This window comes from Magnolia sinica, chromosome 10 (genome assembly GCF_029962835.1).
Source record: "Magnolia sinica isolate HGM2019 chromosome 10, MsV1, whole genome shotgun sequence".
NCBI classification, from domain to species: domain Eukaryota; kingdom Viridiplantae; phylum Streptophyta; class Magnoliopsida; order Magnoliales; family Magnoliaceae; genus Magnolia; species Magnolia sinica.
In genome coordinates this window covers 78,197,459-78,215,220 of record NC_080582.1, presented here as the reverse complement: position 1 = coordinate 78,215,220, position 17,762 = coordinate 78,197,459, and the positions used below count along the sequence as shown (strand labels likewise).

The 17,762-nt window shown below is 41.3% G+C and overlaps 1 protein-coding gene across 1 annotated transcript; it reads left to right on the top strand.

Moving 5' to 3' along the window:
* Positions 1–547: 547 nt before the first annotated feature.
* On the top strand, positions 548–16,974 carry LOC131217077 (nuclear pore complex protein NUP43). Its single transcript, XM_058211820.1, has 5 exons — positions 548–1,231; positions 4,030–4,099; positions 12,788–13,022; positions 16,334–16,407; positions 16,493–16,974. The coding sequence occupies exons 1-5, from the start codon at positions 624–626 to the stop codon at positions 16,544–16,546; spliced, it is 1,041 nt and encodes a 346-aa protein (XP_058067803.1). The 5' UTR covers positions 548–623; the 3' UTR covers positions 16,547–16,974.
* Positions 16,975–17,762: the final 788 nt, after the last annotated feature.

Here is a 17,762-nt window from a genome sequence, read left to right as displayed (position 1 = left end):
TATATATATATATATATATATGTGTGTGTGTGTTCAAACAGTGGTAATCGAACGTTAAAAAGTTCCAGTGAACCTCAAAAGTTTTAAATCCTGCGAATATTTGTATGGTCTCTTCGGATAAGTATTTGTGACTCTCTCAATAGGTTCGATGGCAAATAAACATTTCCGCTCCCCCATGAAGTTTTTAATGGTGGGATTCAATCACCGCTGTTTCCTGTGGTATGGTCCACATAAGATTTTAATCTGCTTCATTTTTGAGATCATGCCCTAAATTGAGCTTTCAAAATAGTTGGACAGTGTGGATTTAAGGCACATACATCACTGTGAGCCTCACGGTTAGGGGTCCTACCCACCTCGGTGGATCCGCGGTCTCACCTAATCAGCTCCCAGATGTGCCTCATTCTTTGGCTAATGCCCTAAAATGATTTGACGGTGTGGATACAACGCATACATTATGTTGGGGCCCACAGAGCTTGGTGACGTCAGTTCAGCATCTAGACAGCTGCTGAAGCTGTCAGTAGCTAGCTAATACGCGTTCCCAGCCCTCATTTCAAAACCTCACTGCAAAGTACCTTTCCCTCCGCTCCCGGTCTTTCCAAAACCTCACAAAAACCCTAGAGGAAATGTCAGGAGATCTCCAAATCCTCCGATTCCCCCAATCCAAATCAATCGACGCCGTCCGATTCCTGTCTCCTCTCTCCGCCTTCTCCCGATTCATCGTCGCTGCCGTCCACGACCCCGATACCGCCGGTTCCGCTATCGAAATCCACGCCCTAACCCCGCCAGATCTCCACCTTCAATCCTCATGTCCTACTCCTTCAAGAATCTCCTCCCTCCGTGCCTCCCAAACACCCCAGAAACCCGTCATCGCTGCCGCCACCCTTGCGGGCTCCCTCCACTTTCTATTCGCTGATCCCGTCGAGGCGTCGCTCGAATCAGAGCTCTCGCTCTCAGACAAATCCTTCCATGGAGGGCCCATCTCAGCAATTGATCTGGAAGGGAGCGGGTGTGAATGCGTCAGCGTCGGGGAGGACGGGAGGGTGAATTTGGTGAAGGTTGGGGAGTCGAGGTTGAATTGCGGTCTGGTCTCTGATAGCCGGGGGTTAGTTTCATACACGGCGGTCAGATGGGGTTCGCCAACGGAGTTTGCAACGGGTGGTTTGGGGCATACTGTTCAGTGGTGGGACCAGAGGAAGCCAGGTGGGCCAGTTTCACAATTCAAGGGCAATTGGTAAGAAATTATTGGTTGTTCTTGCTCTCTTTTTACCCCTTCTGGTATTACGTGAAGCTTGGTATAGATCATTACAGCCATATGGGGCCCATCTTAACATTGATCTAGATCATTTGTCAGGTGGGCCCATTGTTGGTTTCCAACAAGGGATATGGATAAAGCTTAAACCTTCATTCATCCATTGTTCATGCATGTTTGCATATGTTTCATCTACTTGGAGTGAGTTATGATTATACATTGCAATGGTAAGGGTGCTGTTCTGAAATATATGGGGGCAGGTGTAATATTTCATTTTTTATTGCTTGAAACAAAGGAAATATCACTTTGCTTTCCTTTTTTCCACTGCTGCGGCAAATACTAAAGTCATTCAACTGACAGATTAACTAAGACTTGCTAATGGAGTATTTTAAAACGCCACCTAAAGGTGCGTTTGGTTGCACCAAATGTCGTGAAGTTTCATGATATTTTGCACCATTTCAGGATTAATCATGAAATATCATGATATTTGGTGCAAAGATATGGCAACCTAAGAAATGAAGTTTCTTAACAGAATTTTATAGCAAACATTAGTCCATCAACAGTGATTTGAACTACTAAATATGGCACTAAAACAAGGTGACTATTTCATAGATATTAATGTAAATTCAAATGGGTTCTTAGTGTTGAGATATTTAATATTTAGTTTCAAGTTGTATTTTACTTTGAGTGGTCCGTCATTATACCATACTCCATATTTAGTTTCAAGAATGTGGAGCCTTTAAAGTCCGGATCAGCTGCCGGGCTAGTCTTCTTGGTCCGTTAGTGGTTGAGCTGGTAGATCCGGCTGGCTCAGTGAGGCTCTGGTGAATTTGGTGGGTCTGGCTGGTTGGTCTGGCAAGTCCTGGTGGTCGAGCTGGTGGATCCAGCTGGCTTGATGAGGCTGGCCAGTGAATCTGGCTGGTCTGGCCACTGGAATGAAGAAAAGAGAAGCAATGGGAAGGAAAAGAAAAGGAAAAAAAAGAAGAAAAGAAGAGAAAAGGGAAAAAAGAAAAAGAAGAAAAGAAATGAGAGAAAAGGATAAAGGACACGATCAAACCATGCTTAGGTATTAAGAGAAAAGGGAAGAGAAGATGAGAGAAGTAAAAAAAGATGGTTATATGATTTCTCCCCCCTTTTCAGTAGTTTTATGATAAGCAAAACCCTAACACAAGGGTATGGTACAATGGAAGGATCACTGAAAGTAAAATATAACTTTTTTTTTTTGAAAGATGAAATATTGTTAAAAACAAAAAGAACAAGGGAAAAGGAAACAAAACAAACAAAAGAAAAACAAACCCAAAGCCTAAACCCTCAGGAAGCCCACTCCCTGATAAACAAGGGGACCTGCTAGAAACCCCACCGGCTACAGAACCCTTTAAATTAAAAAAAAACAATGGTTATTCCTTTCCAACCAGATTGCCCAAAAAACCACCATCAAAGCTATTCTCCATTTCTTCCTTGAAACTAAATATTGAATAACTCAAGACTTAAAAGATGGATAAAGTGGTCATGTTTGGACGATGGGAACTCTTTTGTGGGTCTCATTCGCCCTTCATTAACTAATGATAGAAGGGTTAAGAATCTTAAGATTTACTGCATCATGTTTTTCAAAAAGAAAAATATTTACTATGTCATTTGAAGATGACGTGGGACTTGCCACATGGCTTGGGGTGCAACTTGGATGGGTTGAGTTGCAATCAAATGTCAAGAGGAGTCAACCTGTGGCTGAACTCGAGACATTAAATACTCAACCCTAATGCAACTCGGGTGCACACCTGCAACTAGTAAACTAACAAATAAAATCATACATCTAAAACCATCAATCAATAAACTAGATGGGCCTTCCATTTCAAAATTTCCACACTGGAAGGTATAATCTATTACCACACTACTGTTTCCCATATATAATTATGCATGTAGTATATGTACATACTACATATAAGGTCGGGTTGCCTAAGGTCTCAACCCAAGAACATCCTGACTTGGGTTGGATTGAGGCTTTCTTGCTTGAGCCCAACCTGATCTCAACCCAAGCCAACCAGACCCGACATACGGGTTGGGCCAGTTGGGTTGAGCCTGACCAAAGTTCCATCCCTACATATGGTCACCCTTCCCTAGGAGTTTTGTTTGACTGAAAATAGTTTTAGTGGCCCCACTTGTATTCATGGATAGTATGCAAGTTCCAAAATAAAAGAGAAGTGTTCAACTACCCAGGCTCGCCTCCTTGCCATTCTTGTATTGTTTAGAGCTACAATTTAAATTGTAACCAGGGACAGGTCTCATACTCAAAAGATCTGAAAGAAAGCATGGTTTTTTTATTTTTTCATTTTTGTCCATCATGTGAATTCTAAAATTCATTTTGAGTGTTCATTTGTGTTTTTGATACCTTATTTGCTCATTTATTTCACTAAAAGAGAATTTATGCACGGGGGCATTCACAACCAAAATATTACAAACATGTTGTTTGTTATGACATGGATTAGCTAACGATCATATCAGATGTTAAGCAATTGGGCACTATTGGGTGCTTTTGGCTGCTCTTTAAGTTTCTTTTGAGTTGCGTTTTTTGCTTATACACCTTCCTCCTCTTATGACAAGATCAAAGGGAGATTCCTTTTACATTACATTATGGGTTTTGTTGGTTCTCCTTATTTCCAGTACTATTGAACATCTTACTGTTGAATAGTCTCTCGTAAATCCCTTCGATTCACAAAAAGTTTTTGGGAGTTTAATTTTCTACAAGATGTCTTTTCAAAGTCCTGAAAGTGCTGTTGCTGCAGGACTCAAGGAAGCACATCAGGAATTGTACACTCCATTGATATTCATCCATCACGAAAGCATGTGTGTGTGGTAAGATGACTGCTCTTATCTTGTCTTTGTAAGAAATTATCCATAAACATGCGCAATATATTGTATACAGTTGCCTTTATAGCAATTTATCTAGTTCAAGAGGTTTTAGTATAGAGCTCTTACATTGCTATTATAGATTTGTAAGGTACCAAGGACAGTGGAAACTATCGGACATTAGTTATGGGGGTTTACAGAATTCCTAGAGTTTGTCTGTATTTGTAAAGAAATGAAAATCCATTCATGTCAATCATTAGATTGACCCCAACCAAAAAAATCATTTGATTGACTGCTCTCGGCTGCCTCCAGTGGAATATGTTTGCTGGCTTATCTAAACTGTTGCAAAATGGACATTGTGTTTTTATGATGATTTAACGACTCTATGTTATCAAGCTATATTATGTAGAGCTGTACACGAACCGAGTTAGCTCGGTTAACTCGCTCAACTCGACTCGAAAAAGCTCGATTTGACTCTGTTCGAAACTGAGTTCGAGCCGAGTCAAGCTGATTTTTGGAGCTTGAAATAATTTCGTGCAGAGTTCGAGCTTGTCCGAGCTCGAATTGAACTCGGATCGAACCTCAACTCGAATTGAACTCGGAACGAATCAGTTCGGTGCTCTGTTATTTTGATATTGATGTTGCTCACCAAGTGTTTGATGAAATGACTCAACGAAGTGTTGTTTCGGGTGCATACATTCTCCATGGGATTGGCTGGTGGTGAGGAAGGTATGTATACGAAACAAATCACTACAAAAAAAAAAAAAAAAAAACTTGATAAAACTATCCTCGTATTTTGATTTTGATGTTGCCTATCGAGTGTTTGATGAAATACTTGTAAACTGCTGCTGCTGTTTTGCATATTGTGAGAAATTGAAGGTGCACTCCATGTGTTTGAGAAAATGTTGCACAGGCTCGAACTGGCCCGAGCTGCTGACCGAACTGAGTCGAGCTGGCCGGTTAGGCTCAAGGACCGAGCTGAGCCGAGTTCGAGCTGGGGTCAACTATTGGCCGAGCCGAGTCGAGCTATGCCAAGCTTGACTCGGTTCAACGTTGATATTATGTCAATGAAAGCTTCAGAGATGGTATTTTTCTTTGACTTGCTGATGTGTGGGTCTGTTAAAATTAGAATTGGCTCTCAGTATAGGTCTTGACGATCGTTGATGTCTCTGGAAATCAATCAAACCATCATCGTATGTGGAAATGGATATGAAAACATGAACCGTTTGTCCTACAATCTTGTTCTTAAATTGTGTCATTTAATGTTTGGATTTGATCCTTTAATATGTAGTTTAGTTTAGTTTAGTTTGATGAAACATTCCAGTCAGAACACAATCATTTCAAATAGGATGAGAAGAAGACAAGTTCTTTGCCATCTTGCTTGTGGAGAACATGAGGTGGCCTCTTGAAATAGGGTCTTACAAGCGTTTGTTTAACAGAAGTGCTAAAGCAATTTGCACAAGGAGAGGTTGAAGAGGCAACTCGCAGCACATGCTCCAACATGGAACATGTGTGCAAAATCCAGGCCATGTACCTGGTGTGGCTCTATGGGAGCATGTCCTATCCCAAAACCCACAAATGGTCCACTCATCAAGTGTGCCACAACTGTACATTGAATATACTGCATCAGTGTTTTCTTCCTACCCATTCCTCAATTGGACCAGGGCTTCTCTCTCTCTCTCTTGAAGAAAGTGACTTCATATTAAAACTAAGAAGTGGAAACAGAGTTTCCAAAACACAAACATGAGCACAAACACTCAATCGAAGTTAAAGCAGCCACAGAGGAGCTAGCATCATTGTCCAACCAAGCAAATATTTATGCTGGTAGTTTAAGTGCCAATCTCCCTAAAATAATAATAAAAAAGCATCAGGAATACAATCCTCTCCACGAGCCCAGCTAATAGCCTCGCTGTTCTTCCCTACCACCGCAACTTCCTGTTGGTTGAAATCAGCACAAATCAATCTGATTGCCCTTAGCATAGGCACCAATGCCAAGGTTAGACTATCAGACTTGACTGGCCCTGAGAATGCTGCCACTGTTTTGCCTCAACCATCAATTGGGATCACATCATTCACACCCATGCTTTGCTGTTGCTTTCAACTCTTGCCCAATCAGAAAAAGATCACTTGCCTCCCATTGCACTTGCACCACCTCGCTCCAAATAATTTCTCTCCATTTGCTGCTGATGTCTTCCACCGTCAGACCTTCAAAAGCCTTGCAATTAGATGCCCGCAAAATCAGATTTGTCCATATGTTCTCTGTGATTCAATGCTCAAATAGTTCATCATCCTCAAAAAGCCTCTTGTTTCTCTCTTGCCAAAGCTCCCAGCATAAAGCAATTGTCAAGAGATTCCATAAAAAAAATTTATCTCTTGATCAAGGTGGGTTGTAACGGCCGTTGCGGATATATATATATATATATATATATATATATATATATATATATATATATATATATATATATATATATATATATAGGAAAAACAAAAACAGGTCAATTTTTCTATAATAGCTGTTACGACCCCATAATGCGTGATGCTTACCAACGTTACCGTTATGTAATGGCTGTTATACAACTGTTTTGGAATGCCTTGCTCTTGATTTAAATGGGCACCATGGGCTAGGGCATGTTCACTCTCTCCTCTCAATGATTGGCCTGGATCTCACACACATGTTAGTATAAGTGCCTGATGCAGAACATGAAAATTAAATATGATATACAAGATCTCAGACTTTAGATTATACTAATTCAGAAACAATCACATAAAATTCCACTTCCCACACAAAAGTTCAAACATTCAAGCAAGGGGAATCTGTGCGGGTCCAGGCCTACACAAGCTTGGGCTGGATCAGTAAAATTATGGACCAAACGATACTCAAAGGGAAGTAAAAATCATCCACACATGCATAACAATCAGTCCCTAATCCAAGGGATTCACCAGTTCCAATTCAGAGAACCCTAGGGTAAGAAAATGGGCAAATAAATTGAAAGTAATGCAATCTAGGGTTAGGGTTAGGGAGAATAGGTATGAGATGAGTAAAATAGGCGGAAATCTGAACCTTGAGATAGTCCCCGCACGTGGACAGCGGGCCAGGCTTGTTGCACGTGCGTAGGGGTCTGGCCGCACGCGCGAGGGGGCGTCGAGCGCGGAAAGCACCTCCTTAGCTCTGGTCGGCTAGGGGAGGGCTTCAAAACCCTAAGTTTTGTGTCGATCGGATGCGCAGTCTGTGCGTGGTGCTCCGCCGAAGTTTCAGTTTTCCTGCAGGGTCAGAATCTGGAATTTTGCTGTAAAGAGGAAAACTGTTGCAATAAAGGACAAATTTGAAGAGTGGATGGTGGTAGGAGATAAAAAATAGAGATGGTAGAGGATGGGAGTGAATCGGGATAGATGTGGCTTCGCACTACAGTAGTTAGCCCTTCGATGAAGGGAGGGCTTCGCACTGAATAGGATTTCCACAACTCAAGAATTCAGAGGAGTAGAAAAACGCAGAATTTTTATTAAATTTTAATGAGAAAAAAAAAACTTACAAGGGGTGTCTATTTATAGGAAAACCTGATATCCCAAAACTCGCGCCATGTGCACAACCTATTACTTAGCGATGAAGTAAACAAAAATAAAAACTAATCAAAGAAATCTAAACCGTCCATGATACTCTAAATAACATTAATAAGCAAAACCTAAAATATGAGATTAATCAGACTAGTGGGCCACGATCATGAGATCCCATGATGGGCTTTACTTGACCATTGGGCCCACTCCAACGAACCAAAACTCCGTCTTCTAGTTGGGAGGCCCTCCTTGAACGTCGTCATCAATCCAGATCGACGGTGGGCCCTTCCTTCTTCTTGCGTAAGTGCGTAGGGGGGGCGGCATACGTGCGCGTGTGCGCGTGATGTTCCATCAGTGCCACGATTCAACTCTTCAATCTCTGCACAAATTTACGTAGCATTATTCTTTAAAATGCGGTAACTCCATGAATCCAGCATTGCAGCATGCTAAAGGTGGTAAAGGCATCATGTCGAGCTTGTATTCAGTCAAACAATACAGATAACAAAGGAGCTCAGACATGTGATGATAAGAATGTAAAGTGTTGAAAGTTACTGATTGCATTGTTAGCACACAAGTATAAGTCTCTATCAAGTCAGTTATTATAATATGTGAATGCAAGGGACCACTAGGTGGGTATTAGGCCTGCCTCTCATCTGTCTTCTCTAGACTTCCAGTACCGTTTTCTTCAAGATTCAACACAAAGTTAAATTAGATATGTGCAATAAGATGCAACTGGATGCAACCCTTTTACTCAGTTTAGCTGAAATATTCTCTACGTTTGATAGGAATCAGTTTAATGGAGTGTTGTACCGCAATTGAGCAATGGTCTACACTTTACTGGACATTTCTGACATGGAAATGTAAACCCTTGTGAAATCTAGAGATTGGCGTAGGTCTTTGTGGCTCATGTGCTAATGCTGCAGATGTGTTTGAATTTGGGGCATTCTTATGGTAGGATGCTTGTGTATGCAGATTGTTGGTCAATTCTTTGAATTATCCATTTCTTTTGTACACATGTGGCCCACCTAATGAGCAGATAAGCCTGATTTTTGTGCCAAGGAATCTACACAGTGAGACCAACCTGATAAGCATCTTGGAGCTCACTCACGTGCGCCAAGTTGTGTGAAGAGGCCAGTGCCAATTCTTTGAATTACACAGTAAGACCAGCCTGATAAGCATCTTGGATCTTGCTCTCATGCGCCAAGTTGTGTGTTAGAGGCAAGCGCCAAGGAATCGCTTGAGTTCGCTTAGCATCCACTTTCTGTGCAGTGGGTTTTAATATTTCGTTTTGTGACATTTTAAGAGGCTTGAATGAAATATATTTCAAGGTGCATTAGTTGTTTCGTAGGACAAAGGACTGCCAAGTTGGGGAAATCTGATCTCAGTGTGTGGCCTCCAACCCATATACTGTCCCAGAAAGGAACTCTGTCACTGCTGCCTAGAGAGAAACTGATCACCTGCCAAACTTTTTTTTTTCCCCAACTGAGCTACTGAAGAAGCTCTATACATAGAGGAAGATCTGGTCTGCCAGCCAAACATCAACACCCATGTTTGCCCTCAATTATGGATCTCCAAACTTTTGCCACGCTGTTAATTTTTAGTTTTGTAAGGGTTGTGAAGGCTTTGCTGTTGATGAAAAATGCTAACTTAGAATTTATAGAGTCAAGTCCTGATATTTTTTCCTCTTCAATTCCATTATTAATAAGAAAATGGATACAAATACTAACTAGGTTTAAAGATGTAGATTTAGCCTTTCTTGAGGCCTAGTTAGTTTCTGCTCCCTTAGCTGTTCACACCCCAAGTGTAGGGTTGTGATGTAGTAATAAACTCGGTAAGACCGAGGTCGAATCCACAGGGACTGATACCTGTACGTTATCCGAAACCAAGTAGAACTAAAACTAGACTAAGATGTGATCTAAACCAAATAGAATTTAAGGAATAATTGTGGAATAATTATCTAAAACTTTGAGGAATTCAGAGGAAGGAAACTAGGGATTCAGAGGATCCACTTGTAGAGATCAGGGAGATCTTATGCCTGCATCAAGGATTATGGAATTCAAACTGAACTTACTTGATTTGGTTTTCAAGAGATGTAAGGTATATGAATTAGAATGGATTTCATCATCTAACCATGCCCAGGAGACAAAGCAAACAACTGGATTAAACTAATTACCAACCAATCAACAATGTATGAAGATCAAGAAGGGTACTATCATCCTACCATGTCTATGGAACAATGATGAACAACAGGGCCTCCTGACGCCATAAACATCAAAAGAGAAAAATAAATATTCAAAGCCATTGCAAACCCATTGTAATTTCAGTCACAACAGACCATTAAAGACTGAAATAATATTCTTTTAATAATCAACTTAAAACCAAGTTCAGTTCAGAAATTCAAATTAAACGCATGAGATAGTGTCTCCCATCTCGCTACAGGCTTCACCTCTTAGCCCTAGCTAAGAGGATTAGCCACACATGGATGGGCTGATTAAACAACAAAATAAAAATAAAACGGAAAAGAAAAGAAAAGAAGAAAACACTTATTCTTTCTTCACTCTCTCCCGTTCCAGCCTTACCTCAAGAAAACAAAACCCAAAACTCTGTCTCCTCCCAAAACGTGCAGCTAACCTCTCACCAACCGAGCACCCTGTACTCTTACTGCTCCACGTCAAGGCACCAAGCTCCCTTTTTTTTTCTCTTCCTTTTTTCAGCCGTCCTCCCTTCTCTCCTTTTATCCTTCCTTGAACGCCCCTTCCCAACCAAAGACGACCTCCTTTAATGCTCTCTGCGGAACTGCTGTTCAGTCCTGCTAGAAGTAGGCTGCGGAAGCTCTTAGAAAGTTTCTTACGCAGCCAGCTATGCAGCAGCGTGCGCAGCAACGCAAAAGGAGTTGCGTTTGGCCTCAGTTTGGGAGGCTCGCCGTCCAGTAAACTTAAAACCGACTTCTTGGCTGGTCTTATGGGTACCCGTTTCAGCCTGTGAACGGTCCAGATCATGGATTCGGACGACCTCTTGATCACAGAACGGTCCTTCAGCGCCGGATTTCACGGACCTGCGGAACAGAGCCAGCGCTTCTTGCGCTGGCTATCGGTGGGACCCACTTATTGAGTTTGAATGATAAATCCACTCCGTTATTTGGATTCCTGACGAAAAACTGGTCAGGAAGGGTGGGTTTCTTCAAATTATGCACGGCCCATTGGACCAGATCCATTCACCGTCTATCTTTTTTTTGGACGATCAAAACTGAATCTCCGGGACCTTTTGAGAATTTTCCACCTAGTCATGCATGATATGGCCCTTGTGATTCACATGGACGGTCCAGATCCATCATCTGGAGGGCGAGTGGGGCCCACTACCGAAAAACGGATGGAAGCTGTCTGTCCGCTGTTGCTGCGGGCGAAGAAGGCGGGTCAGCCCTGTTTTGACTGGGCTGACCGTCCGGTGCGGCTCGGCTGGTGTGTGTGCTGTGCACATGCACTGTATGATGTGGGTCCCAGGTGATGTATTCGAGAAATCCACTCCATCCATCCACTTCCTCCTTTAAATTAAGACGTTGAGTCCAGGACTGAAGCGTATCCAAAGATCAGGTGGGCCCCATATCACTATTTTATAGGCTGATCTGTCCATTGGGACACTTTCACAGTGATCCAGGAGTTGCAATTTTACGTGTACGGTTCATTTATGGTCTTCAGGCCACGTATGGAGTTTTGAACCGATTAGATGGTGGGAACCCTATGATCTTGCATTCTGGACACTTTTCAGGCCACTTGAGCTTTAGTTTCTCAATTTTCGCGGATCCCTAGCGTGTAATTCCGTCGCTCTTGGTCTCCTAGAGTCCGTTCCTTGCCTTGGTGCTTCTGGAGCGTCAAATTCATGCATTTACCACCCTTTTTCAGTCCAGGCTCTTAAACACACCCTGCATTACAAACACGATTAAATCAGCCATTAAACGGTATTATGTTTGTAGATCTAGGTAACAACTGGGTCTGATATGCAATATTTGACCCTCAACATTAGCAGATTCTAGCTCTCTCGTAGTTCTGTTCCTTTTTTTAATATAATCATTTATCTTTCAAAAATAAAATAAAATAAAAATACAAACTAGGTTTGATGTACTGAGAACCAGTCAACCAGATGAAGACCTTTCAATTCCATATGATGGAAACTGCAGCTAATGACTGCTTATTCAGAAAATAGATTATTACTGAAAGCACTCGTTATGCAAACGCACCACATCCCACATGCCCATTCCCTATGAGTGACAAGAGGATGACCAAAGTGGGTACCACTTGATCAAATAAGTAATAATCTCTCAAATCAGATACCACCATACACAAGGCTATTTTTAGTAGCATTAGTAGTCTTTCTTTAATTTTCCTTTATATTTCTTAAGGAAATCTAGTTTTGTTTGTAAGTGTGGAAGTTAGTTGGAACTCAAAAAGGTGTTCTATAATAATGGCCTAGGGCCTTAATCATCATCATCATCATCTTAGCCTAATTAATTGAGAGTTCCTTTCACATGAGTAGTAATTGATGAAATATTGAATAAAATTTGCCGAGAGTTCATTTTTTTTCCCTTCTTTTTTTCACACCAGTAGAAAAGGCTGAAAGGCTAGAGGATTGTTGAGCTTCTGCTAGCAGTTTTTTCTTTCTTTGACATACCTGCTGCTCGTGGATTCTTTCCCTAAATTCTGTGGTGATTTTGAGCTAGAATATCTTTCAAAAAAGGGGGGAAAAAGAAGAAAGATTTTGAGCAGTAGGTGGGCTGGAGCCAATTGACAAAGTGAGTGCTGCCACATGTGAATCTTGTCTTGATGACATTAATAGCAACAGACACGTCAAGCATGTAGCTGTGATGTGATTTTATGTTCCATAACAGATTATAGATACCGGGTAATGAGCAAAGATAAATATTGCATCTTAATGCATCTTCGGCATGTTGGAAATATTTCTTTCTTTTTCTTTTTCTTTTTTTTTTTTTCTTTTTTTTTTCTTCTTCTTTTTCCTGAGCTTTCCGCTGTTGATTCCTGCTTGTAATTTCTTTAAATTAAAAAACCTCATTCCGAGCTTCTGAAATTTATGCTGGCACTATATTTCCTAGGTCTTGGCATGGTAATTTTTGTAACTTTTCTTTTGAAGGTTGGGGGTTCATCTGGCACTCTATTTGCATGGGACCTACGCTGGCAACAACAGCCAATCCTATTATCTGGAGTTGGAGTGGATGAAACAACTCATGCAGCTTCTGAAAGTGAGGTCTGGGAGGTCCAATACGATAGTTTCATGCAGTCTTCAAATGCAGGAACAGCTTCATCTGCAAGGATTTTGCCTGTCATGATATGTTCAGAAGATGGGATACTTGCAGTTCTTGAAAAAGGTACATTCTCTTTCTGTAATTGGTTTGTAGCATTAAGCAAGATTTGGAAAAATGGTTTCTGATTAGTTGATACAAGCATATTGGATCTGTATCAATTAACTGTATTGCATGATACGGGGGCAAAACAGGTCCTTGGTAGATGAGCTGGTGGAGACAATGTAGGTTGTGTGATTGATACGTTGTGTGATTGATCCAGGGTTCAATCCTTGCTAGTGTATCTTTCAAAAAAAAAAGGGTCTCCTAAAAAATCGGTAGCCATGTTGGCCCGTATTGGCTGATACAATTAACAGTCCATTAAAAAAAATCCACCTGTTTGTCACATTTTTTGCGCTTTTTCTTCATTTCAAACATAGAGAAAGGTTTGGAAGGCTTATTTTGGTGGTCCAAACGGAAGATTGGAGCATGATTCGACAAATCAAAGTAGAGAGGAACTCATTGATAGTCATGTTTATATTGACAAGCATTTAATTACTTGTAATCATTTGACAGTCATGTATATAATGACAGCCCTGTGTCATTTGTGGTATTGAATTAAGTTGGGATAACAAGATATAATAACTTATAATAGCATGTCCATTATATTGCATTCACGACATTGTGGTTGCAGTCACAGATATTTTAATTCTGTATAACTTGTGCTGATTCCTGTGATGTTCAGTTAAAATATTGATAAAATCCAACCAGAGAATTTCTAATTCCCATAAGCTTTAACACCAACTTTAGAGCTCAAAGGCTCAAAAATGCATCTTCCAACAGGTCAGGCTGACAGATATCGGTCTTACCAAAGAATGGTCTGATATACCTTACACACGCACGAACGCACGTGCACACAAAGATACAAAAACACCCCCCCCCCCCCCCCGCTTTGGTATTTTCTGCATTTTTATTTGGGAAAAAGAGTCAATATGAGTCAGATACAGCTGCATCGTATTGGATTTTGGGCCTGGCTTGTACACCTATGAAGCTGATTTTCAAAACCTTGGCATTGAGGATAATGACTGAAACATGCATCTGGTTTTGTGAGTCACAACTCACAACGGAATGTGGGATTAGGTGGTATGGAATTGTATTTGGTCCAATGTAAATTCCATCCAGCATTTGAAAATAATAGAAAGATTTGGATCAATCCAGGTATCATATCATTCAGTCCCGGTAGGACATATGGTGGGTTTTCTGGTGGATTTTGAAATCCACTACATCTGTGGGCCCCACATTGATGCATGTGTTTTATCCACGTCGTTTGTCCATATGTGCCCTTTACATGTGACAATCGAGTTGCGTATGTATAAAGGTGACTGGCATCAGTTATCAAATCTGGTCCATTGATTACAATCCCATAGCCCACCAAATGCAGGTTTTTACTTAATACAGTATCCTAAAGGAAGAATTTGATCCCAAACATGGGATTGGATGGTCAAAATACCATGGTATTTGCAGACGTATAATCATTGTGCAACAATGATGTTAATTCCACCTTATGCAATTCCATACCATTTAATCCCGTGTTCCAAACAGGCCCTAAGAAATTTCGCAGATCTTCATAGATCAGCAGCGATTGCTTCAGGGTTAGGTCCAAAACTTAGGATCACACCAAGATTATTTTGGCACTCATTTCCATAAGGCCCGAAGAAACCTAAAATTTGGAGATTTTCAATTCTTGGTGAATTACAAGGCATCCATCCCATTTGAGAGAGTTCACATCCCAGGTAGATGGGTTGCTCCACTTCTCTTCCACTTACACCTGCATAAGAGGCTGTCAAGATGCGCCATTGCTAAATCTTGTTTGGTGATAAGAATGTGAACTTCCCTTTTTCTTCCTGCTTTCTTTCTTTCTTTCTTTCTCCCACTTAATGTGGTTTTTTGTTTTTTTTTCCACTTGCTGACCCAAGCACCAAGCATACGAACAACAGCTTTTTTTTTTTTTTTTCGGAGAGAACAATTTCATTGCTAGGATGGAAAGAGATACATCAAGGAAAAGAAAAAGAATTTCCAAGACATGAGCAATGATGGTATCTCTCTCGCTAATTAATCTGCCGTTGAATTTGCTCCTCTCCCAACATGAGCAAATGAAATCTTTAGCCAGGCAGCAGGTGATGGATCACATAAAAAACAAAAGAGAGTTCCATGGTTCACCACTTCCCTTTTGGGCAGAGGAGATGACATTCGAACAATCTCCTTCTGCAATTATCAAACAGGAGTCTTTGATATGCACCACACTTTGGAAGCTGATTTAGCGATACGCTCTAGTGGCATCTCAATGGGTTTCGCCTGTATGTTGCTAAATGGTAATGGAATGGCATATGATGTTTCTATATTTATCGGTATCACCCACACAAAGTGTCCAAGCATGTTGTCAGAGATTCAATTCGTGCAGTATTACCTTGCATTTTGTAAAATTTGTACTTTTTAATGCTTCTCCAAGTATTAGTCCTACTTCATGTGTCAGTTGCTTTAGCAGTCATGGAATGGAGTAGGATGTGGTTTAGGAAGAAGAAAAGAAGAGAACATATTTTTGCACAACCACACAATTCAAAGATATTGATTTTTGGGTTTTCTGCTTCTGCAATAGAATGCTTTCTCCTAAACTCACAAAATTATCATTGGTCCAATCTGATTCTCCTATGGGGGGAGAAAACCTCAAAAGATCAACATCTTTGAATCGTCTGGGTTGTGCAAAATCCATTACACATTTCCCCCCTCATTCACATCCTATTCCATGGGAAAACTTCCAATCCTACTGGTTTGTGCAAATCAACTATTTAGAGCTGAAGGCCTGGTTATATATCTTTTTAGGGTTTTGTTGATCTTCACCATGCTGTTGAAGAATGTTGTCCTTCACCAATTCTCATTTCTGAGTGTGCTTGTTAATTCATGCTGTCTGCTGGAATACCTCTTGGATGGGCCAATGCCCAGAATCAATGCCTGAACCATGCAAGAAGTTGCCTACAAGGCCTGTTAAGTGGACAACCAATACTATTCGAGCCACTTCAAACCATTTTGGTTTAAATTCAACTGTCCAATAATTTGGGGCTTTGTAGGCTACTTTTTGCAAGTTTCGGACCATCCAATCAGTTTGGGTTTTAGGCAGTGCCTTCTTCAATTTGTGATAGTTCTAATGTTCAGCTTGGATCAACGTGCACACTCAGTTGATGAGAGTCCTTGGTGGTTAACGAGACCCTCTCTTTTTCTTTTTCTCCTTTCTTGCTTTCTTTCTTTTTTCTTGTAGTCATTCCAAGATTAGGCTCTGATATGATTTGTAGTGGGCCATTATTTTCCTATCAAGGCGTTACTAAATATTTTCTGCCTGGCAGGTGAGGAGCCCCTTGATATATTATCAGAGCCCTGTGCAATCAATGGCTTTGACATTGATCTGCAGAATCCATCTGTAAGTATGTGTTTGAATGTGGGTGTGGGTGCCGGTGCCTGTGTCCATGTGCATGTGTTTAACAGTGCTTGCAATGTTATTGCAGGACGTGATCTGCTGTTTGGAATGGGAAACCATAGTCTTCATAATGAGACCGTAATGTAAAAATCTGGAACTGGTCTTTTTGTGGAAGCAGTGCATTGGGTCCAAGGGCATCATTGGTTGCAAGTTATCCACCGTAAGCATGGCATACCATCCCAAATCATGGGGCTCATTGAGGATGGAGCTTAGAGTGAAAATCACACTGCTTAGATGATGGTAGCAGTCCGACTGCTTACATTTTCTCATAACCTTCAGATCCATGGTCGCAATCTGGACCGTGTGATTCTGGGGTGATTCTCCAGTCATGTTGATCCCCACAATGTGGCAAGTCTTGATTGGCTGGCATGTGTGCCACATGAAAGGCGGATCGTTTCAAGCAACTTAGTGAGTTGCAACTTGTGGGATTTCAGCCTTTCCGTGTATGAATCTACACCTCTGTACAATCTGCATTTGACATATTTGCAAGAACAGCGAAGCATTTGGGTCCATTGATTTCAACTAACTAGATATGATCCTCTACCTTGGGACACGTATTGTATTCATGGGTTCTTAATTTGCACAAGCAGGACCAGGGTCATAGACAGACATGGGCCAGAAGATCCTAGCCATCCAATTTTCGGCCCCATTTTTTGTGTGAATGTGGTGGTGGGTTGCTGGTATGGTCTTCTGCCGGGCCTCATCTTTGAAGCCCGCCCCAACCTTCTTTGTGTACCTTACAGTAGGTTGCATCATACTTGCTGCACGTGTTCATTTGCTACCTTAAACTGTGGCCATTTTCTTTTTTGCATGGATGATCCTAACCATCGAGCTGGTGACCATAAAATCGGTGGATAGAAGAAATGGTTATCCAAGCTCATGAAATGAAACGGTTTCTAACCAGTTCGATTCACAACGTATAATCTAGTCCATGGTGGAGTCGCATTTTTGTTAGTCATGGACTAGTCTGCATGTACAGGTTCTTGAATGGTGGATGAGCCGCAGCTATGGTTTTTTGGTGGGTTGGGGCTCACTGCAGGCTGGAGATATTGTGGGCTGGGTCCCACTGCATGCCGGGCTGCATATGAGACTTGTTCTCCAGGACCTGGTATTTGGATGAGGGCCCGTTCCTCCGTCCTGGCTTGTTTATGGCTATTGTGGTTTGGACTTGTGTTTGAGACCTAGGCCCATGGCTGGTCCTTGACATCACAACAGTAAGTAAATGAGAGGTGCGTAAACTGACATCGTTGATGGGCCCTAGTCACAGCAGCAATGAATGGTAATTGGCCCCATTTCTT